Consider the following 27,747-nt stretch of genomic DNA (forward strand, 5'->3'; position numbering starts at 1 on the left):
TTGGTCACTCTTCAGGGCTTTCAAAAAGTTGTTTAATGGGGGTTGTTGTTGTCCTTTAGATTTTATGACTTATTTGCAGGAAGGTCATTCCAACCAAGTTATTCATCATTACTGGAAGTTAGAATCCCCAGTCAGGTTGTTTAAAGAGTTTTCTGATCAAGAGCTCCTCCATTCCTGTTTTGCAACATTTGAAGCATTCCTAAGCATCCTCTTTAATTTTTTTATCTTCTTAATCACCCATGGTTATTGGGTTGTGGATGTTGGTCCAATTCGAAAGATTCAACACCCAGAGGTAAATTTTCTCTTAAATTCAATAAATGGGTGCACATAGCATTGAGTGGGATGTATTGATCATATAGATACCTATATTTCTAATTCTACTAACCAGAATTAGAATGAGTTTACCTATTGCCTGAGAAGGGAGTAGGAGGACTATGGGGGAAATGTTTATTTATTCAGTTATTTTCATAAACAAATGAAGCTATTCATTCACTACACAAATTCTTACCAGTCACTTGTTTCCTAACAGCCAGTTTCTTTAATCTCTCCCCTTTCTGGATTTCCATGATATTAAGTAATCTCAGTTTTCCTCTGATCTCTCAGACCATTTCTTTGCAGACTTCCTTAATACTTCTTCTTCCTCCTTCAATCACTAAATGCTAGAGTTCTCCCACTGTTTTGTCCTGAGACTTGATTTCTTTTCACTGAAGACTTCATCCTTACAAATGTATATAATTGGTTCCCAAAATTTGTCTCTAGTAAATATCTCTGCCTTAACTTCCATTTTTATCTCTGCCATCTTGAAGGATTTTCTATACTGTGGTTCCATCACAACCTTTAAAGTCAATATGCTTAAAACTAAACTCATCTATCTCCAGGAGTGCAGATGAGCAATAGCTTCTCTTCCTGACTTGCCTATTTCTGCTAATAGTCTCACTAGTGTTCCAGTCTTATTTGCTTTTCCTCATTGCCTCCATTCCTCTCCTCCTCACATCCTATCAGAGCTACCTTTGCAAATATATTTCATTTCTTACCCCATCTGAACCGATACCATAGATTCTTTCTCTCAAGGAAGTGCATCTTGCAAAGAACTACCTTAATAATCTTTCTTTTTTTTATTTATTTTTAATTTATTTTCAGCGTAACAGTATTCATTATTTTTGTGCCACACCCAGTGTTCCATGCAATCCGTGACCTCTATAATACCCACCACCTGGTACCCCAACCTCCCACCACACCCCCCCCCCCCGCCCCTTCCAAACCCTCAGATCTTTCTAAAGCCAACCTACATCAGATCACTCCCTCTCTTCAGAAACCTACAAGAGACTAGATCCTGGCTATCCGGATCCTCCCCATTTCAACTCTCACACACCATGCCACCCTCATTTATGTTTTCTATGTCCTAGCCTAGTCAACTAGTCTTTTCTTCTAACCACATCACAAGTTTTCTCATCTTTGTACCTTTGCTCACGCTGCTTCTTGTAGGCTGCCCTCCCCTTCCTACTCTCTATCCCTGGTCCCAGTTTATCTTAATCCCAAATAACCTTTATATATAACATCTCTTCCATGAACTTTTCACTGGCATAGTTGTTTCACTGCACACTGATCTAAGCAATATAGATTGAATAGGTCTGTTTTACCCTTGGCACTTGGCTACCTCAGATAGGAAGAAGAGGGATGAGGATGATGAGTTTGAAATGATTTAGAGAAGTCCAGGAATCTTAAATGCACGTTAAAGATCATCTAACTCAATGGTTATCAATAGTGGAATCTCATGCAGAAGCCCAGTATATTCTTTTGTGGTTAAAATGGTAATAGAGGCACCAAAGCCCCCACCTTATGCATATTTCCTCTCAGAGTCTCCTTCTCAGGTACCTCTGCAGACCTTAAGGGAAATATCAACTTCAAAACCATTGACTAGGGGTGCCTCGGTGGCTCAGTCGGTTAAGTGTCTGCCTTCTGCTCAGGTCACGATCCCAGGGTCCTGGGATCAAGCTGGGTATCAGTCTCCCTGCTCAGTGGGAAGCCTGCTTCTCTCTCTCACACTCCTCTTGTGTTCCCTCTCTTGCTGTCTCTCTGTCAAATAAATAAATCTTAAAAAAAAAAAAAAATACCCAATAACAAACAAGTCAATACCCTCACAGATTAGAAAACTGAAACCAGGGAACCCTGTCAAATTCTAGAGTTCTCTTGGGGAGTCATGAATCTGTGTCAGTACATTTGAAAGTAACCCAATTGCTTTTCTTTCTAAAACTTTCTGCAAAACTGATTTTGACCCTGATAGGTTTCAGAATAGAGGCATGATTGCTAGGAAGGTCGCTACTCAGACATACATCTTGGTTGTTCCTCCTTATGAGTCTTTCTCAAGTTGAGTTTTCAGAACTTCATGTCATATCAGTCCTCATGCCTGCCCTTGGAAGGAACTCTGCCCCATCTCATTCACACTGGGAGCACCAGGCTGGAAGGCCATTGGAACACATTCAAGACCCAAGACCCAGTCGGGCCAAAAAGATGTCTTGGCTGTTCACTGTGGCCTCTAATTCCAAGAAGAAGGGAGGATTATAAATGTAAATTGCTATGCAAATGAACCTCTTATTTAGCTGACTAGGATTCCTGGCTCCCAGATAAGTAACTTCATCAGCCATAGAAAACAGCCTAAGGCTGTTACTACTCCTTTTTCTGCTTAAAAACTCTCTCAGAAAATCAGTCCTAATGGAGTTGGAAAATTGAAGATTAGGGCTAAATATAAGAGACTTCCTTGCCAAATATCTCATGTTTCCTTGGGAATAGCAAGATTCTTATTTACCAATTTAAAATATAGTCAGCCTCACCAAGGCTCTGTCCCCACTGACCAAACAGAAAAATTCCTGGAACCAGCATCTTAACAATCTATGACACCTTTTTCTTTTTTTTTTTTTTAAAGCAGATATGATTGAGACATATATTGGCTTGTTTAAGAAAGTCTGAAAAGCTATACTGGTTACAAGCCACATTTTTTTTTTTTAAATCATGCCATTTGCCTAGATAAATGTACAGTTTTCCTGTCTCTTCTTAGAAAATGAAATCAGCATCTGACTCAGACTAGCTTTGGTCCTGGAGGGGGTTAGATACAGCTGCTCCCAGGAGATCCTCAGCTCACTGATTTCTGCACACTTCTCCCTAAAGCCATTCTTACCCCCATTTAGAACAAGAGTATAATGATACCACGATGGACTGCATAACATACAGAGGCCCAGATGCTACCAGGAGCAGGCAGGGAAACTGCTCCTCCAATGTACCTGAGTAAGAAGACGTGGGCAATCAGCACACAGGTGGAAACCCTGCCCTACCCCAAGCCTTGAATCCAAAGGCCTAGGGGAATTGTGGAAATCCCTTCTCCCTAAGTGTATCAGTTAGCTATCACCACATTACATAAAATAATAGTAAGATTCAGTGGCTTAAAATAGCAATTATTTATTCTTGCTGATCTTAAGGTCAGCTGATCTAAACTGAGTTTGGCTGGGGTGAACTTGGCTGTTCTCCACTGTTCTTTCACCCACGTTTGGGACCATTAGGCCAGTCCAAGTGTGTCCTTCTGGTGATAGCAAAGGCACATGAGCACAAGTGAAAACACAGTCTCTTGAGATTTATGTATGGAACTGGTATCCCGGCACATCTGTCTCATTTCTTTTATGGTGGTAAAAAACTCATAAAATGTACTATTTTAAACATTTGTAAGTGTTCAGTGGCATTAATTGCCTTCAAATCGTTGTGCAGCACTCATACTTTCCATCTCCAGAACTTATTATCTCAAACAGAAACTCTGTACCCATTTAAAAAATAGTAATTTCCCATACTCCCTCCTTCCCCTTCCTCCAGCCCCTGATAATTCATATTCTGATTTCTGTTTCTATGAACTTGACCAGACCAGGTGCCTCCTGTAAGATTTGTGCTTTTGCCTCTGGCTTCTTTCACTAAATGTGTTAAGGGTTCATCCAGCTTGTCACACATAACAGAATTTCATTCCTTTTTGAGGCTGAATAATATTCCATCATATATATGGAATCCAAAGGCCTAGGGGAATTGTGGAAATATATATGATGGAATATTATATATAATATATATATTATATTTTATAATGTATTATTTATATATGTGTATTATTTATATACTACTGATGGGCATTCAGGTTGTTTTTACCTTTTGGCTACTGTGAATACTGCTACTATGAACATCAGTGCACGAATAGCTATTCAAATCCCTGCTTTCGATTCCTTCGGGTATATACACCAAAGTGGGATTAGTGGATCATGATGGTAATGCTACATTTAATTTTTTGAGGAACCTCCATACTGTTTCCCACAGTGGCTGCACCATTTTAAATTCCCACCAGCAAAGCACGAGGATTCTAGTTTTCTCACATCTTCATCAACACGGGTTATCTTGTTTGTTTTTTAAATAACCATCCTACTGGATCTGATCTCATTGTAGTTTTGATTTCATTTCTGTAACAGTTAGTGATGTTGAACATCTGTTCATGTGCTTCTTGTCCATTTTTATATCTTTAGAGAGATGTCTATTCAAGTCTTTCACCCATTTTTTAGTTTGGCTATTTATATTTGTTGTTCAGTTGTGTGAATTCTTTATGTACTATGGACATTAATCCACTATCAAATCTGTGAATTGCAAATATTTTTTCCCATTCTGTGTGTTGCCTTTTCACTCTGGTGATAGTGTCCTTTGATGCACAAAAGCTCTCAATTTAGATGATGTCCAGTTTATTTTTTGTTGCCCTGTGCTTTTAGGATCATATCCAAGAAATCATTGCCAAATCTAGTATTATGAAGTTTCTGCTTACGGTTCCTTTCAAGAGTTCTATACATTTAACTCTAAAGTTTAATTTTTTGATCCCTTTGAGTTGATTTTTGTATATGGTGTAAGGTAAGGCTATAACTTCATTTTCTTGCATGTAGCTATCTTGCTTCCCCAGCACCATTAAATGGTCCTGGCTTCCATGTTGGAAATCATTTGACCATATAAGCCAGAGTTTATTTGGGGGCTCTCTATTTCATTTCATTGGTCTATATGTCTGTCTTTATACCAGTGCTATAATGTTTCAATTACTACAGAATTTGCACTAAGTTTTGAAAACAGGACATGTGAAACCCCTGAGTTTGTTCTTTTTCAAGATTGTTTTGACTACTCAGTATCCCTTGAGATTCCATATAAACTTCAGGATGGATTCTACTATCTCTGCAAGAAATAAAAGAAGAAAAAGTTATTGAGATTTTAATAGGGATTGTACTGAATTTATAGTTCCCTAGCAGGTATTGACATCTTCACACTATTAAGTTTTCTAATCCATGAACATGACACAGCTTCCCATTTATGTTTTAATTTTTTTAGCAACATTTTGTAGTTTTCAGTATACATGTTTTTAATCTCCTTGGTTAAATTTATTCTTAAGTATTTTATTCTTTTTGATATTATTATAAATGGAATTATTTTCTTAATTTCTCTTTCAGATTATTAGTATATGGTCTGACTCATTTTATTGGCCAAAGTATTACATGACCAAACCCAAAATCAGGAGGTAGGAAAATTACAGCCCTCCCCTCATTGAAGGCTACTGCAAAGTTACATGGCAAAGGGAGTAAGTGCAGGGAGGAATGAAAACAGGATCTTTAACAATGATATCCCATACTGAACTTCTTACAGTCAATTTTAGCATTATTTTTCCAGGACCCTTCTTTAAAATAGTCTGTTCCAAGCACTTCAACCAAACTACTACTGTGAAAATGTTAAAAAAAAAAAAAAAAAAAGGCGGGGGGGGGGGGTGGAGGGGAAGGGATAAACAAAAGGAATGATCAGAAAAAAGAAAGAGCTAACTAGGTGCCTAGGTAAATTTCTGGTACCCAGCTGAGCAAGTAGCAGGTATGGAGGAAAGAACACAAGGCAAGGAGTCAGGTCAGTCACTTGATCTTGGGGAAGTGTCTTAACATTTCTGGGCCTCAGCTTCTTCCTCTGGCATTAGACTAGACAATCTCTAAGGACCTTCCCTGTGTTAACCCTGCATCCTATAGAAATTCTAACAGTGTTTCCTCCAGAATAGAAAACAAGCCAACATTGAAAAATTCCTTCTCTTCTGGATCCATAGGCACACACATCCATGCAGGTAGCCGTTCTTTGTACAGCAAAGGAAATAAACAACAAAACTAAAAGGCAGCCTACAGAATGGGAGAAAGTATTTGCAAACAACATACCTGATAAAGCTTTAGTATCCATAATCTACAAAGAACTTATCAAAGTCAGCACCCAAAAAATGAATAACCCAGTTAAGAAATGGGCAGAAGACAGATACAGCATCACTCATCATCAAGGAAATCCTAATCAAAACCACTAGGAGATATCATCTTACACCTGTCAGAATGGTTAAAATTAACAACACAAGAAACAACAGGTGTTGGCAAGGATGCAGTGAAAGGGGAACCCTCTTGTGCTTTTGGTGGAATGCAAACTGGTGCAGCCACTGTAGAGAACAGTATGGAGCCTCCTCAAAATATTAAAAATAGAACTACCCTATGATCCAGCAAGTGCACTACTTACTAGGTATTTACTCAAAGTATACAAAAATACAGATTTAAAGGAATACATGCATTCTAATGTTTATAGAAGCATTATCAACAACAGCCAGATGATGGAGAGAGCCCAAATGTCCATCTAATGGTGAATGGGTCAAGAAGCGTAATGGAATATTACTCAGCCATGAAAAAGAATAAAATCTTGCCATTTGCAATGACATGAATGCTCTAGTGTGTGTTATGCTAAGTGAAATAAGTCAGAGAAAGACAGATACTGTATGATCTCACTCATATGTGGAATATCATAAAGAAAAGAGATGAACATAGGAGAAGGGGAAAAAGAAAAAAATGAGAGAGGGAAACAAGCCATAAGACACTCTTAATGATAGAGAACAAGCTGAGGACTGATGGAGGTGGGTTGGGGATGGACTAGATGGATGATGGGTGGTGCGTGTCAGGGAGGGAACTGGTTATCATGAGCACCGAGTACTGTATGTAAGTGATAAATGACTGAATTCCGCTCCTGAAATCAATATTGCACCACATGTTATCTACCTAAAATTTAAATTAAAAAAAAATAAAAAGTAAACTTCCAAATAAATTTTCTGTGGAAGCTAAATTGAAGATATAACAGCAAATTCAGCAAGTGCTCTGAGTTTAGAGAAAATTAGTTTTTTCTCACAATTTTGCAGTTTACTTTAATAATCCTATGCTACAAAAGCTTGGGGAGACACAATATCTAAGTTTAATATTTTAGGATTTTAATGTATCAAAGTATGTTTAGTGACTACATAGATAGGTGCATGTCTACTGCAGGCTTGGTAAAAGCAGTTAGAAGGCCAAGTTTCTTGACTGGCTGAAAAATGAAGTCAGCATTTACACTTGTTTTCCTAGATTCTGTTAAAAATTTTGACTAGAAAATCATACACACAGTAAAATAGTGGCAACTATTAGACTTTCACCAATTAAAGTTTGATTTTTCACTATTACTGTGTAGCATTTTTTTTCCCAACTCACTGCATTTGAAGATATGATTTCCATTAGTACAAAAATCAGTATAGAAACTAATTAACTTGAAAAATAGTCAATGAGTGGATATTGCTTCATTTTTTTTAAAAGTTCGTACAAGGACAAAGAAATAGGCACGTTAGGTACTCTAAGAATTTTTCCTTCATTGAATGAATAATAGTCATCTTCCTGAAATTCCTGAGTAGAAACATCTATTAGGTTGGAAACAGCAAGCATAAGAAAAATGCCGTTGGTGAGGAGACCCCACAGTACATATGCATCTACACATCAGGTGTATACCCCATTTCACTTTATCAATGGCTTCTCTCCCTCCTCCTCTCCTTCTAGGCTGTCCCATCAAAGGTCATCCTACCCCCAACATCACGTGGTTCCATGGTGGTCAGCCAGTCGCAACTGTCCCAGGACTGACACATCACATCTTGGCAGCTGGACAGATTCTGCAGGTGGCAAATCTTAGTGGCGGGTCTCAAGGGGAGTTCAGCTGCCTTGCTCAGAACGAGGCAGGAGTGCTCGTGCAGAAGGCCTCTTTAGTGATCCAAGGTAAGAAACCCTGAGGGCTTTGGAGCGGGGCTTAGTTCTTGAAGAAGAAAGTCTACCTGAGAATCGAATTCTCTAGTAAAACTAAGTGATGTCTGATCTCAGTGGCTCCTAGAGCATGCAAATCAGGCCGAACCAGGACTCTGTACATTGAGGTCCTTCAGAAGAGCTACAGGCTCTGTCCCAGCAGAATCTGGAAAAGTCTGTGCTGCTCTTGCAAATGGGTGTTTCTGCTGCTGCTTGTTGCTGCCACTGAGGACAGGGAAGCACCATGCTATAGCAAAGCCAGGAAGTTTCATTTATGCTTGTTTAACTAGTTAGAGTCACACATACACACACTTATATGCATGCAAGCACACCCACACATGCGTGCAAAGCAGCTTATTAAACTAATGCAAGTTTTCTCCATTAGTGTGGTTAAAAAAAAAAAAAAAAAAAAAACTCTGGATCTGAACTACTTGGTTATTGCCTCCTCTCCTGGAGAGTCAAGCTGCTGCCAGGACCCGCTTATCGTGCTCATGGGTCTTGCGCTGCAGTCATGTGCTAAGTGTTCTATAGGTAACTTTTCTGTGGCTCCTGCATTAATCTTCCAGGAAAACAGGCGGTTCAGAAAGCCCTTGGGGGAGGCCTGGCTTTAGCTACACCAAGAAAAGGTTTGAATGAGCCTGAAAGAGTAGGAAACAAAACCAAGCTCGGTCTGGTTATGGAAACCAAGTGAGGCTTTCAGGTTTTCCAGAGGCTATTTCTACCTGTGGCCCACTGGGGACTATTTTGAGGGAAAGCAAAATTCTATTGCATGCATTCTAAAATGGGGGATTCTGCAGGGGACAGAATTTTGTGCCAGTGTAGCACAGGAGGAGGGAGATTTTGCTGAGCAAATGGGTTTTCCCTTTAAACATTCTCCCCTGCCATTTGGCTTTCCGGACAGGAAAGTAAATGTTCCCTTTTCTTGCCAACCAGCCATTCTCAGCTGAAAACCAGAAGCCAGTGCCTATCTGCAAGATTTGTAATATACGACCTTGCAAATAAGCACTCACAGTTTACCAGCCCCCAGTTATTTTTAACAGCTTTCCTACCAGTGAGCCCCAGATCCCCAAATAGAAAATTCACAGAAACTGAATTTCTTCCTGATGTCATCGTCTCATGGAAATGAGTACTCTCTGGGTAGGCTGGGTTTTTTGTGGGGTTTTTTTGGTGAAGTTTTTTTTCCCCAAGTTCAACTCAAAGGTGCACATACAAATACGATTGCAAAGTATCTCTGATATTTCTGCAACTCTTTGTTGAAAAAGAAAGTCACTTTCTGGCAACCCACTAGGAAGAAAAAGTACTTAGGAATCTTACTTAAAACTAAGGACTCCAGCCACTGGTTAAGTACTCTCTGTGCCAGACACCAGGCTCAGCCCCTTTGCTTTCATGACATCCAGTCCTCACAGTAACTTCACGAAGTAGGGGTTTGGGACTCATTTCATGGATAAGTCACTGATGTTCCTGGACACCAGGCCACTTGGCTACCTAAGCGGGGAAGGGCGCCCACTGAAGGGCAGAGGGTCATTCACGGGAGCTCCTGGCGCCCACAGAGCATGGCAATGTGCAGTCCTCTTCTCACCTGTGATCCTCCTCCTGTGACAGATTACTGGTGGTCTGTGGACAGACTGGCAACCTGCTCGGCCTCCTGTGGTAACAGGGGCGTTCAGCAGCCCCGCCTGAGGTGTCTCCTGAATAGCACAGAGGTCAGCCCCACTCACTGTGCGGGGAAAGTGCGCCCTGCTGTGCAGCCCATCGCCTGCAACCGGAGAGACTGCCCTTCTCGGTGAGTGTGCCGCATGCCGGCTCAGGCCTCCCCAACCCCAAGGCTGGGCCCTGTTAGCCAAGTCGGCGGCTAGCCTGTGTCCGGCACTGCGGAGGGAGAGACACGGATGTCAGCAAGGATGGCTGCCCCCCAAGGCCCTGTGCTTCTCTACAGGTCCCGACTTGCCAGGTCTCCCCACCCTATGGAAAATATCCCTCAGGTTGGGCCTCCTCCCTCGGCAGTTGGTTCTCTCACCACTCAGCGGGCTAAGGACCGCGCAGGGCACCCCAAGTGCCTGAGAGGGTGTGTTCAGGGAACAGGAGCATCCCAGGCCCTAGCCAGAGCTCGCTCACATCCTGTAATAAGAAATTTGCTCTCTGGGGGCATCTGTGTCGCTCAGTCACTGGGCCTCTGCCTTCAGCTTGGGTTGTAATCCTGGGGTCCCAGGATCAAACCCTACATCAGGCTCCCCACTGAGTGGGGAGCCTGCTTTTCGCTCTGCCTGCTGCTCTCCCTGCTTGTGCTTTCTCTGTCAAATAAATAAATCTGAAAGAGAGAGAGATTAAGGAAGGAAGGAGAATGAAGAGGAAGGAAGGAAAGAGAAAAGAGAAGAGAGAAGAAGAAAAAGAAAATTTGCTCTCTAGTCTATAAGAGGACAACTGTGTTTGCAGCTGAGGTGCTGAGGGCAGAGGGGTTACTGGCCTTGATCCCAGACTCTCCCCTTTCTTCAAACTTCAGAAACAGTGCTACTCAGTGCTCTAGGTGAGGAAATGTTACCCTCTTCTTCAAAGGGTTGCATCCTGCATTAAGGCAAAACACACCTTCATTTTCTGTATTTGCCTCCATGTTGGATAGAGCTTCTGGCCTCTGGTCCCAGAGTAACCACCTCTGTCTCTGCCTCTTCCAGCTCTGAGAAGCTGTGAGTCCCACAGAGCCTCCTACCCCGTTTGCTGGCCGTAGCTGAAGGGGTACTGAATGGGCTTAGAGTTGGCACCAGCATGGCATCCCGAGCCTGGGGGGACTTGGCTGGGCCTCGCGATGCCCCCTTCCTACCTGTCTGGGGGACTTTCTTACACGACTCAGACACCCGCTTTGTGTTTTGCCAGCTGAGTCATAAGGAGCAGCTGAAACCAGGAGAGACTCAATGAAATATGAAACACGCTCATTAATATCAGCAGTTTGACTTGCTGACGGGAAGGTTTCCATGGGAATGATTAATGTCCTTTTATACCCTTCCTGAACTGTAACATAGCCATACCTCTCCTTTCTCAAACCTCCCCACCCCCGACCCCAACTCCTGAAAAATTGCTGAAATGTATATTTGGAAATAAAAGTTGATTGAAATGCAGGCCTGACATTCACCGGGGATATGAGGGGCTGGAGGACTGCCCTCGCCAAGCTATTTGAAATGAAGACGAAGTCTTGGACCTGCCGAGGGTCTTTTGATTTGCTGTGGTGATGGTCAGAGTCAATCAGCCTCATTTATTCCTGCAAATGAAACAATGGCTGTGTCAGCTTGGGTTTCAGTGCCCCCAGGAGCCTTGCAACACCTCGTGCCGGCTTCCAAAGTGGCTCTGCTCCTGTGCACTGGAGACCTGCACATAGTCCTCTCTCTCCAGCGCCGATGGAGCAGGGAGGCTCCACCAAACTTTATAAGTCACAGCTCCGGATTCAAAAGGAATTGGCTCCCTGTCTCTGCTACTTGCCTCTCCTGGGAGCCACGTGTGGTGCCATGGGACCAGAAAGTGGCCACAGGTCCACCTTTGACTGGTTTCCCAGCCACGCTTCTCAGGCACCTCAGCAGCCTTCTCTGAACACAAACAAGGGTCACCCTGGTTGTCTGTGAATAGGGCAGGGAAGTTCAGCTTGGACCCTGGCGGCTGTTTTACCATTTCATTTAGATAAACTCTGTCTCAGGCATTAAAACCCAAGAATGCTCTTTTCTGTTTCCCCCACACTGTCCCCTTTTCCCCTTCTTTTTGAAAACTAGTCCTAGGCGCAAACATGCACAGAGACCCCCTACAGGGTTGTATCTGGACCGAGGATTTCAGTGTGTTTCCCAAATTCTAGCTGGGCCTTGTGAGAAAAGCTATTTCCGCAGTCCTGGCCCATCTCACTTCTGATGGCCCAGACTGTAGCCGGAACCTAACATCCTGAGTAATGACAGTCTCCCCATAGGCAGCCCGCGAGCAAGTGTAGGGCCTATGCCCCATGACTTGTGGAGGTGGGAAACTGTTGCACAAAGCCAGAAGGAACTTAGCCTGTTTCCCAGGGATTCAACAAAATCCAGTGAGACGTGGGTTAAGGAAAGGTAGAAAAGAGAGTGATTTCTAGCAGACGAAACACTGACTCGGGGGAGAGCCAGAGACACAGTATGGATCTGACTTTTCTAGGAGCGCGTCCCCCTTCCTCCACACACCTGGCTGGCTTCAGGAAGTCCCAGAACCACAGCGCAGCATAACTACGCTACAGGACTATCTTCCCAGAGCGTTCCCTCTGCAGGCTCGTGGATTTGGGGCCGGGGAGACAAGTGATGCTCAGACCACTCTTTCAAGATGCAGCTTCGCAGTCAGTTTCCAAAGGGTATTTGTTTTCTGTGGCTGCAAATTACCACAAATGTGGTGGCTACAAAGAACAGACATTTATTGCTCACAGTTTGGAAGGCCGGAAGTCCAAAATCAAGGCGTCGGCTGGGCTGCAACCCCTGGTACTTCCTCAAGCCTTGCTGACTCTCAGTGGCCCCAGGCATCCCTCGGCTTATGACCATGTCACACCAGCCTTTGCCTCTGTAGTCACACTCTCTCCTCCTCTAATCTCTCTTCCTCTTCTAAAGACATTTGTGAAGGCAGAGAATGTAGGATAATCGCATCTCAAAGTCCTTCATTAAGTCTGCAAAGTCCGTTTGTCTGAATATGGTATCAGTCCCAGCTTCTGGGGATCTGATATCTACATCAGATCTTTTGGGGGACCATTTTCAGCCTTTCACTCCATGTATACCATGAAAAGGGCCATGCCCCAAGATTAGTAGCTATGTGGTGAGAATAAGGAGATGTTCAGGCTCCATTTCTGAGACGATATGGCATCATTCCTCTGCCCAAGCCTGACCCTTTGCTCTTCCTCTGCCCAGGTGGATGGTGACCTCCTGGTCAGCCTGTACCCGGAGCTGTGGGGGAGGTGTCCAGACCCGCCGGGTGACCTGCCAGAAGCTGAAAGCCTCTGGGATCTCTACCCCTGTGTCCAATGATCTGTGCACACAGCTCGCCAAACGGCCAGTAGACACCCAGGCCTGCAACCAGCAGCTCTGCGTGGAGTGGGCTTTCTCCAGCTGGGGCCAGGTAAGAGGATTTTATTTGAAAGATAAGTCTAAAGGTGCAGACCCAGCCATGGTAGGAAGTAAAAGGCCACCACTGCCCCATCCTCTGTGATGTCAGACCCTTCACATCCCATCTGTCAATCAATTCACCTGCCCAGTGTCCATCTTTCATACTCATCTGTTTTAAAATGTTGTTGGGACTTAAAAAAAAAAAAAAGCAATCCAGTGTGGTGCTTGGCAGAAGTGACATGATGGCTTACACTCCGTTTCTTTCAAAGTCTGTGTTCAGAACCTACAGGGGACCTACTTAGCGTCTAAGAGCAGCCTGCCCTGCTAATCAGATAGTACCCTTCCCTCTAGCTGTGTGGCGACAACTGTTGTCCGTCAGAGTCTGGGACTAATTCATAGGCTGAACTTATTCTGCCAGGCATAGTTTCTCACTGGTTGGTAGCTGAAACAAGCCATTGAGCCTGGCCTCCTGGGATGGCCCAAAACTACACAGCACTCTTAATTCTCTGTGTAAGTGTACGAACTAATATGACTGAATGTTTTGGGCAGCCAGCAACTCAAAACGTGTTGGAACTAGCTATCTATACATTACAGTTTTCATGTTTCTCCATACCCACCCTGAGGTGCACTCTTTGGAAAACAAGCCCTTGAACTTCCCATTAAGTTAATACATTGTGGCCATCTCTAATGAAGATCAAATGTTATTTGGAGGAAATCTGGCCACAGAATTCACTTGCAGTCCATAGGCCATTTGTGTCCCAGGTGAGTCCGGGATAATGCTCAACGCTGGCCAGCCAACACACTCGGCCATGAGACTCCTTTTTGGCACCTTTACCAACACCCCCCCTCATTTCCAGTGACCTAATGTATGTGCTTCATAATCAAAGAGGTATGAGCTCCCTTTTGCTCTGATGCCTGGGGGATATCATCTTTCTCTTACCTGGAAAAGCCCACTTCTGCTAGCTTTCATTCTGCCCAAGGCAGCTCAGCTTCTAGACCCTCAAGGCTTACTGGCAGTTTGTAAAATTACAATTAGGAACAGACCTGGCTTCACACGAGAGATGTTTCTGCACCATATCACTGAGGTCGCTAAAAGGGACATACATTGTCTATATTGATCATTCTCAGTGATTCCTTCCTCCAAAAGAGAAAAAAAGTCCTTCCCCCTCCCTTCCCTTCAAACAACACTCTCATCCTCTTTCTTCTAAATCTTTCTAGACAAGTATGTCTCAAGCTTTAATGTGACTCACTTGTGGATCTTGTTAGAAATGCAAATTCTGATATGGCAAGTCTGGAGCAGAGCCTTGGATAATGATTTTTTTTATCATGGTATAATTGACATATACCCATTAGGTTAATTTCAGGTATATAACCTATGATTGGATATCTATATACATTGCCAAATGATCACAATAAGTCTAACATCTGTTACCATACCTACTTAGGAAAAAATTTTTTCCTGTGATGAGATTTTAAGATCGACTCTTAGCAACTTTAAAATATAAAAGAGAGTAATATTAACTATAGTCACCATGCCGTACCTTCCATCTCCAGGACATGTTTATCACTGGAGGTTTGTACCGTTTCAGCACCTCCACATATTTCACTTACCCCCACCCCCACCTCTGGCAACCAACAGTATTCTCTGCATTTATTATGGTTTGGAGGGAGGGGTTGTTTAAATTCCACATATGAAACTACACAGTATTTGTCTTTGTCTTTGTCTTACTTGACTTTCATGTCCTCAAGGTCTATACATGCCATCACTAATAGCGAGAGATCATTTTTATGGCTGAATAATATTCTGTGTGTGTATGCGTATGTGTGCATGTGCACGCGCCATATTTCCTTTATCCATTCATCCACTGATGGATACTTATGTTGTTCTATATCTTGACTGTTGCAAATAATGCTGCAATGAACATGGGGGCTATGTATCCTTTCAAGTTAGTGTTTTCATTTTTTTTTTGATAGATACCCAGAAATAGAATTTCTGGTTGATATGGTAGTTCTACTTTAAATTTTTGAGGAACCTACATACTGTTTCTTATAATGGCTGCACCAATTTATATTCTCACCAACAGTGCACAATGGTTCCCTTTTCTCCCCATCCTCATCAACACTTACTTCTTGTCTTTTTGGTACTGGCTATTCTAACAGGTATGAGGTGATATCTCATTGTGGTTTTGATTTATATTTCACGGATGCTCAGTAAGCTTGAGCACATTTTCATGACCTGTTGACCATCTGTATATCTTCTTGGGGAACATATCTATTCAGATCCTCTGCCTTTTTAAAATTGCATTTTTTGGTTTTCTGTTATTGAGTTGGAAAAGTGCTCAATGTATTTTGGATAGTAGCCACTTAGATGATTTGCAAATATCTTCTCCCATTCAGTAGGTTGCCTTTTCATTTTGCAGATGGCTTCCTTTGCTGATGTAGTCCCACTTGTTTACTTTCCTCATGTTGCCTTTGCTTTTCATGTCAGATTCCAACATATAATTGCCAAGAATGATGTCAAAGAGCTTACTGCCTATGTGTTCTTGGATTTCTGTGATTTCAAAAATTATGTTCAAGTTTAACATTTTGAGTGCAATTTTCTTTATGATGTAAGAGTAGTTCAATTTCATTTTTTTTTTAATCTGGCTTTCCCAGTTTTTCCAGCACCATTTATTGAAGAGACTGTCCTTTCCCCCTGTATATTCATGGCTCCTTTGTCATAAATTAACCATATATGCATGGGTCTAATTCTGAGCTCTCTGTTCTGTTCCATTGACCTATGTGTCTGGTTTTATGTCAAACCATACTGTCTGGATTACTGTAAGTTTTTAATAGTTTGTAAGCAGGGAGCATGACGCTTCCAGCTTTTGTGATCTCTCTCCAGATTGCTTTGGTTATTGGGGGTCTTTTGTGATTACATGCAAATTTTAAGATTTTTCTATTTCTGTGAGAAATGTCATTGGAATTTTGACAGGGATTGCATTTAATGTGCAGATTACTTTGAGCAGTATGAATGTTTTAACAATAGTGATTCATCTGATCTATGAACATAAAATGTCTTCTTGCATCCTCTTCAATTTCTTTCACTGATGTCCTAGTTTTCAGTTTATAGGTCTTTTACCTCCTTGGGTAAATTTATTCCTAGAATTTTTTTTCTTTTTGATACAATAACAAATGGAATTTTTAAAAATTTTCTGACAGTTTGTTATTAGTCTGGAAATACAATAGACTTTTTGTATTGATTGTATATCCTACAACTTCACTGATTGGTTTATTAGTTCTAACAGGTTTTGGGGGTCCTTTATGGTTTTCTATATAAAATGTCATCTGCACGTATAGTGACAGTTTTACTTCTTACTTTCTGATTTGGATGTCTTTTCTTTCTTTCTCTTCAGTAATTGCTCTGACTAGGACTGCCAATACTATATTGAATAAAAATGGCAAAAGTGGGCATCCTAGTCTTATTTCTGGTCTTGGAGGAAAGGCATTCATTCAGCTTTATACCTTTGAGTATGTTTCCTATGGGCTTGTCATGGGAATTATTTTGTTGAGGTACATTCCCTCTATACCCACTTTTTTTTGGCTATTTTATTATTTTTATTGTTATGTTAATCACCATACCATACATCATTAGTTTTTGATGTAGTGTTCTAAGATTCATTGTTTATATACCACACCCAGTGTTCCATGCAATACATGCCCTCCTTAATGCCTACTACCAGGCTCCCCCATCCCCCTCCCTTCTAAAACCCTCAGTTTGTTTCTCAGAGTCCATAGTCTCTCATGGTTTGTCTCCCACTCCGATTCCTCCCTTCATTTTTCCCTTCCTTCTCCTAGTGTCTTCCATGCTATTCCTAATATTCCACATGTAAGTGAAACCATATGATAATTTCTCTGCTTGACTTCTTTCACTTAGCATGATCTCTTCCTGTCCCATCCATGTTGATACAAAAGTTGGGTATTCATCCTTTCTGATGGCTGAGTAATATTCCATTGTATAAATGAAATATTCTTTATCCATTTGTCTGTTGAAGGGCATCTTGGCTCTTTCCACAGTTTGGCTATGGTGGACAGTGCTGTTATGAACATTGGGATACAGGTGGCCCTTCTTTTCAGTACATCTGTATCTTTGGGGTAAATACCCAGTAGTGCAATTGCCAGGTCATAGGGTAGCTCTATTTTTAATTTTTGAGGAAGTATAGTGACATACAATGTTATATTAGTTTCAGGTGTACAACATAGTGAACCCACAATCTTATACATTACTCAGTGCTCACTACAATAAGTGTAGTCACCAGCTGTCACCATACATTACAGTATTATTGACTATGTTCCTTTATGATGTATTTTTCATCTCCATGATTTGTGTGTTTTAAACTCAAAGTTTATACTTTTTAATCCCCTTCATCTATTTTGCCCATGACCCCATTCACCTCCCCTTTGGCAACCAACAGTTTGTTCTCTGTATTTAAGTCTCTGGGTTTTGTCTGGTTTGATTTGGCTTTCAGATTCCACATTTAAGTCAAAGTATATGGTATCTGTCTTTCTCTGTTTCACTTAATTCACTTATCATAATATCCTCTACGTCTGTCCATGTTGTTGCATATGGTAAGATTTCACTTTTTATGGCTGAGTAATATTCCATTGTATGGATATATAGCACATCTTCTTCATCCATTCACCTATCAGTGAACATTTGGGTTAATTCCATATCTTAACTACCATAAATAATTCTGCACTAAATTTAGAAGTGCACACATCTTTTAGAATTTGTGTTGTCAAGATTTTTGGGTAAACACTCAGTAGTGGAATTACTGGGTCATATAGCATTTCTATTTTTAATTTTTTGATATCTCCTGTACTATTCTACAATAGTTATGTCAATTTACATTCTCACCATCAGTGCACAAGGGCTTCCTTTTCTCCACATCTTTGCTGACACTTGTTATTTATTGTCTTTTTCATACTAACGATTCTGACAGATATAAGATCTCATTATGGTTTTGACTTGCATTTCCCTAATTAGTGATGTTGAGCATCTTTTCATGTGTCTATTCAGGTTCTCTGCCCATTTTTTCATGGATTTTGTGTGTACATATTGAGTTGTATAAGTTATCCTAGATATTAACCCCTTATTGAATATATTACTTATAAATATCTTCTCTCAGTCGTTAGGTTGCCTTTTTGTTTTGTTGATGATTTCCTTGGCTGTGCAAAAGCTTTTTATTTTGATGTAATCTCAGTTGTTTATTTTTGCTTTCCTTCCCTTGACTGAGGATACATACTCTTAAATACATTCCTAAGGTTGATGTCCAAGAGACTTCTGCCTGTGTTTTAAGGAGTTTTATAGTTTTAAGTCTCAAATTTAGGTCTTTAATCCATTTTGAGTTAATTTGTCTGTATGGTATAAGAAAGCATCCCAGTTTTATTCTTTTGCATGTAGCTGTCTACCTTTTCCAGCACCATTTATTGAAAAGACCATCCTTTCCCCCATTATTTATTGTTGTATCCTTTGTTGAACACTGACCATGTAAGTGTTGGTTTATTCCTAGCCTTTCTATCTGTTCCATTGATCTTTGTGCCAATTTTTGTGTCAGTACCATACTGTTTTGATTGTTACAACTTTGTAGCATATCTTGAAATCAGGGATTATGATACTTCCAGCTTTGTTGTTCTCAAGATTGTTTTGGATATTGGAGGTCTTTTTTGGTTCCATACAAATTTTAGGAATATTCTAGTTCTGTGAAAAATGCTATTGGTATTTTGGTGGGGATTATATTTAATAGGTAGATTACCTTGAGTACTATGGATATTTTAACAATATTCTTCAACCTATGAGTATGGTATATCTTTCCAGTTGTTATGTTATCTTCAGTTTCTTTCATCAGTGTCATAGTTTTTAAGAGTACAGGTCTTTCACTTCCTTGGTTAAATTTATTCCTAGGTATGTGTGTGTGTGCGTGTGAAATATAAATGGTCTTCTAAATTTTTCTGCTACTTTATCAGTACATAGAAATGCAACCAATCTATGTATTAATTTTGTATCCTGCAACTTTATGAATTTGTTTATTCTAATAGTTTTTTGGTGGAGTCTTTAGGGTTTTCAATGTATAGTATTATATGTTATCTAGGAAAAGAGTTTTATTTCATCTTTACCAATTTTGATTCCTTTTATTTCTTTTTCTTCTCTGGTTGTGGCAGCTAGAACTTCCAGTAATAGGCTGAATAAAAGTGGGGAGAGTGGACATCTTTGTCTTGTTCCTTATCTTAGAGGGAAAGCTTTCTGTTTTTTACCATTGAGTATCATGTTAATGTGGGTTTTTCATACATGGCCTTTATTATGTTGTAGGACATTCCATATGTTCTTTCTAAACCCACCTTGTTGACAGTTTTTATCATGCATAGATATTGTATTTTGTGAAACTCTTTTCCTGCCATCTACTGAGATTATCATAAGGTTTTTGTGATGTATCACTCCAGTGATTTACAAATATTGAACTACCCTTGCATCTCTGGAATAAATCCCTCTTGATTGTGATGAATGATCCTTTTTTAATATAGTTTTAAATTTGGTTTGCTAATATTTTGAGGATTATTGCATCTATGTTCCCCAGGAACATTGGCCTGTAGTTTTCCCTTTTTTGCAATGTCTTTTGGCTGGTTTTGGTATCAGACTAATGCTGGCCTCATAGAATAAATGAGAAAGCTTTCCTCTTCTATTTTTCTTTAATAATTTTAGAAAGATAAGTATTAACTCTTCTTTAAAAGTTTGGTAGAGGGGCTCCTGGGTGGCTCAGTGGGTTAAAGCCTTTGCTTTCAGCTCGGGTCATGATCCCGGGGTCTTGGGATTGAGCCCCACATCGGGCTCTCTGCTTGGCAGGGAGCCTGCTTCCTTTCCTCTCTCTCTTTCTGCCTGCCTCTCTGCCTGCTTGTGATCTCTGTCAAATAAATAAATAAAATCTTTTAAAAAAAATTTTTTTAAATAAAAGTTTGGTAGAATTTGGGACCTCTGTGGCTCAGTGGGTTAAAGCCTCTGCCTTTGGCTCAGGTCACAATCCCAGGATCCTGGGATCCAGCCCTGCATCAGGCTCTCTGCTCCATGGGAAGCCTGTTTCCTCCTCTCTCTGCCTACTTGTGATCTCTGTCAAATAAATAAATAAAATCTTTTTTAAAAAAAGTTTGGTAGAATTCACCTGTGAAGTCTTCTTGTCCTACAAATTTGGGGATGGGGAGAATTTTTGATTACCAGATTCAATTTGATTACTAGAAATTGGTCTGTTCAGATTTTCTCTTTGTTCCTACTCCAGTTTTAGAAGATTGTATTTGGGGGAATGTACCCATATCGTTTAGGTTTTTTGGCATCTAAGTTTTCATAGTATTCTCTTTATAACTCCTGTGGTGTTAGTTGCATCTCCATTTTTTTTTCCTAATTTTGAGTCCTTTTATTTCTCGATGAGTCTGAGCAAAAGTTTATCAATTTCATTTATCTTTTCAAAGAAGCAGCTCTTGGTTTTGTTGATTTTTCTTTTTTAATTTCTACTTATTTCCACTCTAATCTTATGCCCTTATTTCTATTACGTTTAGAAAAAGAAGAAAGCCCTATTTCTTTAGGTATAAGGTTAGTTTGAGATTTTTCTTATTTTTTATGGTAGGCCTGTATTGCTATAAACTTTCCTCTTAGAACTGTATTGTCTATATCCCAAAGATTTTGGACCATTGCGTTTGCAATTTCATTCATCTCTCTGTATTGTTAGATTTTTCTATTTATTCACCCCCTATTGGATCTTTAGAAGCATGTGGTTTAGCTTCATGTCTTTGTATTTTTCCAATTTTTTATTGTAATTTATTTCTAGTTTCATACCATTGCGGTTGGAAAAGATGCTTGATATGATTTTTAATCTTACTAAATTTATTGAGACTTGTTTTGTGGTCTGACATGTGATCTGTTCTAGAGAATGTTCCATGTGCACTTGAAAAAAAAATGTGTATTCTGTTTCTGAATGGAATGTTCTGTGTATCTGTTAAGTCCATCTCATCTAATGTGTAGTTCAAGGCCTTTATTTCCTTGTCAATTTTCAGTCTGGATTATCTATCCATTGATGTAAGTGGAGTATTACAGTCTCCTGCTTTTAATGCATTACTGTCAATTTCTCCCTTTATGTCTGTTAATATTGTTTTATATATTTAGATATTCCTATATTGGGTGAATAGGTATTTACAATTGTCACACTTTGTTGGATTGTTTTATCATTATATAATGCCTTTGTCTCTTGCTATGCTTTTTAAAGTGTTTTGTCCAATAGATCTTTTTCCATTCCTTCAATTTCAGTCCATGTTTTTTTCTGAAGTGAGTCTTATAGGCAGCATATAGCTGTGTCTTTAAGTCATTCAATCACATATGTCTTTTGATTGGAGCATTTAGTCCCCTTACATTTAATAACTGATAGGTATGTTCTTATTGCCATTTTGTTTTTCTAGTTCCTTTCTGTTCATCTTCTCCCTTTCCTTACAGTTTGATGGCATTCTTTAGTGTTATATGCTTGGATTCCTTTCTCTTTATTTTTTGTGTATACATTATAGGTTTTTACTTTGTAGTTACCATTGAATTCATATATAACATCCTAGGTATTTAACAGTCTATATTAATTTGATGATCACTTCAGTTCAAACACATCCTAAAGCCCCTAAATTTTTATTTCCCTGCCAATTTTATGTATATTATATCATTTTGCATCTTTTTATTTTGTGAATCCCTTGATTAATTTTTATAGATAATTGTAACTGATTTTACTACTTTCATGTTTTAAACTCGACACTGGCTTTCTAAGTAATTATCTACTACCTTTACTATATATTCATTTTTACCAGTAAAGTGTTTTTCTAGTATGACCCCTTCTTCCAACTTAAAAAATTCCCTTTAACATTACTTGTAAAGCTGGTTTAGTGATGAACTCTTTATTTTGCCTAGAAAACTCTCATTCTCTCCTTCAATTTTCAGCAGTAACCTTGCCAAGTATTCTTTGTTGTGGATGTTTTTTCCATTCAGCACTTTGAATATGTCATGCTATGCTCTTTAGGCCTGCAAAGTTTCTGCTAAAAAAATTAGCTGATAGCCTTGAGATTTCCCTTTTATGAAATAGTTTGTTTGGTTTTTTTTTTAAGATTCTTTATCTTTCATCTTTGCCATTTTAATTATTGCATGTCTTGGTGTGAACCTCCTTAGGTTCCTCTTATTTGGGGATCTGCTTCCTAGACTTGGATGTCTAGGAAGTTTTCTGTTCCTTCCTCCTTGGAAGATCCTTAACCTGTTTTCTCACTTTTTAAATTTTTGTTCTTCAGTTTGGTTATCCAGATCTCTGAACCATTCTTCTGCATCTTCTAATCTGTTGATTCTCTTTAGCATATTTTTCATTTTAGTGCTTGAGGTTTGTTTTTGTTTTTTTTATCTTATGTCTTTTTGTTGAAATTTTCACTGAGCTCATCTCTTTTCTCAAGTCTAGTCTCTTTACCACTATTACTTTAAACTCATTATCAGCCATATTAATTATGTTTCATTAAAATTTTTGTCTATGGTATTATCTTGTTCTTTCATTTAAGACATATTCCTGTCTCATTTTATCTAACGCTCTGTGTTTATTTCTGTGTATTAAGAAGGTCATCTACAGCTCCTGGTCTTAAGAGATACTGTAGTCCCCTATAACACTATTCCCCCAGGTAATCAGAACCAGTTACTCCAGGGGTAAAGGGCTGTGTGCACCCTCCTGTTCTGGCTGTGATTGCTTTAGATACATTGGTGGGTCGGACTGGCCTTGATGCCAGCCAGCTACAATGACCTGCTTTGCCTGTTTTAAGTGCACTGGCCAGGGTTAAAGCTGTTCAGAGACTCAGCAGCAGGCACTGTGGCCATCTTGATAGGTGGGCTGGCACTCAGCTGTCTGTAATTAGCCTCTGCCACAGCTGCAGGCACACCAAAGGACAGAGTTTTCTCTCTGTGCAGCCAGCTAAGAGCTCCAGCTGCACAAACTACAGGTACCTTGGTGTGAAGGGTTTATCCATCTCCTTCCCAGGGTAGGAGTCACTGTGGAGTTGCACCAGTCCCTGCCAAGGTTGCCTGCCAGGTGCCATGGGGCAGGAGCTGCTCTGGAGGGATACCAGTCTTGGCCGGTATATTAGGTGTGCAGAAGAATGCCAGGATGGGTCATGCAGAGCTAGCAAGGTAAATGAGCTGTTGTTAGCTGGATCCCCCAAGCATTCAGTTAGAAGATGTCAAGAAAGGGTGCCTGGGTGGCTTAGTGGGTTCAGCCTCTGCCTTTGGCTCAGGTCATGATCTCAGGGTCCTGGAATCGAGTCCCGCATCGGGCTCTCTGCTTGGCAGGAAGCCTGCTTCCTCCTCTCTCTCTCTGTCTGCCTGCCTCTCTGCCTACTTGTGATCTCTGTCAAATAAATAAAATCTTAAAAAAAATATATGTCAAGAAAAATGGTGCCCACAGCACTATTTTTTTCCCAGATAAATCTGCAAATCCCTGCTCCTCCAGCACATTCTATGATTAGTCAATTAACATTCTAAGATTAGTCAATAAACTTCAAATATACTACAGTTGCTTTTCAAACAGCTGCTTCTGTGCTGTGTCTTAGGCCAGTTATTTAGCATGTTGGCTCTTTAAAGACAGGGACTCAGTTCTCTATACCCTCCTGCTCTCCTAGAGCTAAGCCTGGTAATTTAAGATTTTTTAAAAAATTTGACAGAGAGCACAAGCAAGGGAAGCAGCAGAGGGAGAGGGAGAAGCAAACTACCTGCTGAGCAGGGAGCCCGATGCAGGACTAGATCCCAGGCCACTAGGATCACGACCTGAGCCGAGGGCAGACCCAGCCTACTGTGCCACCCAGGTGTCCCTAAGTCTGCTGATTTTCAAAGACAGACTGTACATCCAGTGCTGGTCTCCAGGGCCAGGGGTACCTAGTGTGGGGTCTGATCCCTCTCACTTCTCCATGCTTATGATGTCCCTCTCATTTGTGGTTAGTCACACTGGGGGTTTAGTTCCTGACTGCCCCTCCTACGCTTTTTTTTTTTTAATTAACATATAATGTATTATTAGCCCCAGGGGTACAGGCCTATGAATCACCAGGTTTACAAACTTCACAGCACTCACCCTAGCACATACCTTCCCCAATGTCCATAACCCCACCACCCTCCCCCTCCCATCTTGTTTCATTTATTCTTTTCCTACCCCCAAACCCCCCATGTTGCCTCTCAACTTCCTCAAATCAGGGAGATGATAATTGTCTTTCTCCGATTGACTTATTTTGCTCAGCATAGTACCCTCTAGTTCCACCCATATCATTGCAAATGGCAAGATTTCATTTTTTTTGATGGCTTCATAGTATTCCATTGTATATATATATACCACATCTTCTTTATCCATTCATCTGTTGATGGACATCTAGGTTCTTTCCATAGCTTCGCTATTGTGGACATTGCTGCTATAAACATTCAGGTACACGTGCCCCTTCGGATCTCTCCTACCCTTTTTGATGTGCCCTTCTCTCCATGACTAGCGGTGGAAGCAGTCTTCGGGTTGTTTACACAGTTAGTTGCATAAATGTAATTGTTGTTTCAATGTGTCCATGGGAGGATCTTCCCACGCCACATCTTCCAAATCAAGAGTAGAAGTCCCTCCTAAATGCCTTTTAAACAAGATACACAGCAGGTCCTCATAATGGTACAAATCTGGCCAGCCCCCTGGGAAGAGGCACTGCTGCACTGTGACTCTTAAGTAGGAAGAGTAGCAAGGCCTCCACAAGAATTGGTTTGCTTGTTAGGTGACATGAGCCAGACTCCTTATGCCTAAGTCTAAGACAAACAGCCTCTGTCACCCAGTTGTTTCTGCCCACTTTGTTGAGAGTTTTTTTTTTTTTTTTTTCCCAAAGATTTCATTTATTTATTTGACAGAGAGAGATCACAAGTAGGCATAGAGGCAGGCAGAGAGAGAGAGAGAGGAGGAAGCAGGCTCCCTGCCGAGCAGAGAGCCCGACACGGGACTCGATCCCAGGACCCTGAGATCATGACCTGAGCCGAAGGCAGTGGCTTAACCCATTGAGCCACCCAGGCGCCCCTTGTTGAGAGTTTTTAAATCACAAATGGGATATTGACTTTTGTTGGATACTTTCTTTTGCATCTATTGAGTCCATCTATTGAAGGACTTTTATCCTTCATTTTGTTAATGTGGTGTGTCATACTAATTGATTTGCAGATGTTGAACCATACTTACATCCTTGGAATAAATCCTCACTGATTGTGGTGCATGATCTTTTCAGTGTATTGTTGATTTTGGTTTGCTAATATTTTGTTGAGGATTTTGGCATCTATGTTCATCAGAGATTCTTGTGTCCTTTTCTGGTGTTAGTAATGCAGGTCTTATAAAATGAGTTTGAAAGCATTCACTCCTCTTAGATTTTCAGGTAAAGGTTGAAAAGGATTATTATTTCTGCTTTGAATGTCTGGTAGATTTCACCGATGAAGCTATTTGGTCCTGGACTTTTGTTTATTGGGAGGTTTTGATTACTAATAAAGAGATCAAACTAATAATCAATCTGTTCAGGTTTTTTTCTCTTTTTTTCAGGAATCAGTCTTGGTTTGTAGAAATTCATTTCTTCTGGGTTGTCTAATTTGTTGAAGTTTTATAATAATAGTCTCTTATAATCTTTTATATTTTGTGTGTTATCAGTTGTAACAGCTATTTCATTTCTGATTTTCAGTCTTCTAGTTTTTGGTGATGCTAGCTAAAGGTTTGTCAGGTTTTGTTTTGTGTTTTTTTTTTTTTTTTTTCAAAGAATGAAATTTTAGTTTCATAATCTTTTCTGTTTCTACTCTGCTCATTGTTATTTCTTTCTACCTACTAACTTTGGGCATCATTTGTTCATTTTCTGTTCTTTGAATGTAAAGTTAGGTTGTTTGAGATTTTTGTTTTTCGAGGTTGGCATTTAGTGCTATGAAATTTCCTCTTTGAACCATTTTTGCGGCATCCCTTAAGTTTTGGTATGTTACATTTCCATTTGTCTCCAAGTCTTTATTCTCTTTTAATATCTTCTTTGACCCCTTAGTTGTTCAATAACATCTTTAATCCTTACATATTTGTAAAGTTTCCACAAATTTTCCAAGAAAATTTTCCAAGAAAATTTGTGAATTTTCTTGGCCTAGTATATGATTTATCGTGGAGAATGTTTCACATGTAGTTCAGAATGCACACACACACATCTGTCAAGTCCATTTGGTCAAAAATGTTGTTTAAAAATGTTTCATTACTGATTTTCTTTATGGATGATTTATCCGTTCATGTTAAGTGGGGTGTTAAAGTCCCCACTACTGTATTACTGTCAGTTTCTTCCTTTAGATCTGTTAATATTTGCTTTATATATATAGGTATTCCTATGTTGGGTGTGTAAGTATTTACAAATGATATGTAATGCCAATCTTTGTTCTCAAATGTGTTTTGCCTGCTCTAAGCACAGCGACCAGTGCTCTCCTTTGGTTTCCATGTACATGGATTATCTTTTCCATCCATTCACTTTCAGTGTGTGTCTTTGCTTCTGAAGTGAGGTTATCTTAGGGGCAGCATTTAGATGGGTCTTGGTTTTTTTCGTCCATTAAATCATGCTGTGTTTTAATTAGAGCATTTATAACAGATTCACACTTAACATAATTGGTATGTTTGTACTTACTGCTTTTTTATAGTTCCTATCTCTTCCTTTCTTCCTTTGTGGTTTGATGACTTTATTGATATGCTTTGATTTCTTTACTTTTTGTGTATCCACCACAGGCTTTTGTTTTGTGGTTACCATGAGGTGTACATATAGCAGCATATCTATAGCAATCTTTAAGTTCATAACAATTTAAGTTTGATTCTATTCTAAAGCTCTTTTTACTCTCTCCCCATTTTGTTTTTCATGTGATATTTTACATATTTTTAACTAATTATTGCAGTTAGAGTTATTTACTACTTTTGTCTTTTACACTTCATTTAGGTTTACATATCAATCCACTACTTTTTCTGTATATTTACCTTTACCCGTGAGTTTTTACTTTCATGTTTTCAGTTACTAATTAGTGTCCTGTGTTTTTAGCATGAAGCTAACCCTTTGATATTTTTTCTTCTTTTGCTACTGAAGATGTTTTTATGAAATATATCCTCTTTTAACATTTGTTTTAAGGCTGATTGATGGTGAATTCCTTTAGCTTTTGTCTGTCTGAAAAAATAACTTTGCTAGGTAGAGTATTCCTGGTTGGAAGTTTTTTCTTTCTGCCAGGTGCAGGTCAGAAGACAATGACACAGTATATGTCAATGTTTTTGCTAAAAAAAAAAAAAAAAAAAAATTTAAATAAATTTGCTGATAGTCTTATCAGAGTTTCCTGATATGCTTGTTGGGGTCTTTTTGACATATTAATTATAATGGGTCCTAGTGTGGGTCTCTTTAGATTCATCTTCTTTGGAATTCTTGGGGTTTCCTGGCTC

The 27,747-nt window shown here is 39.9% G+C and overlaps 1 protein-coding gene across 2 annotated transcripts in view; it reads left to right on the plus strand.

Annotated features, from left to right (window-relative positions):
- The window catches only part of LOC309846444 (ADAMTS-like protein 1), a 393,439-nt gene that overhangs the window by 344,494 nt on the left and 21,198 nt on the right, over positions 1–27,747 (plus strand). For both annotated transcript variants that reach the window (XM_082695353.1, XM_082695354.1), the window contains 3 exons: positions 7,917–8,129; positions 9,756–9,936; positions 13,043–13,250. In XM_082695353.1, the coding sequence (XP_082551479.1) occupies positions 7,917–8,129; positions 9,756–9,936; positions 13,043–13,250 (602 nt within the window). The remainder of the gene's footprint in view (positions 1–7,916; positions 8,130–9,755; positions 9,937–13,042; positions 13,251–27,747) is intronic.

Source organism: Mustela nivalis (assembly GCF_964662115.1).
Source record: "Mustela nivalis genome assembly, chromosome: 13".
Lineage (NCBI taxonomy): Eukaryota > Metazoa > Chordata > Mammalia > Carnivora > Mustelidae > Mustela > Mustela nivalis.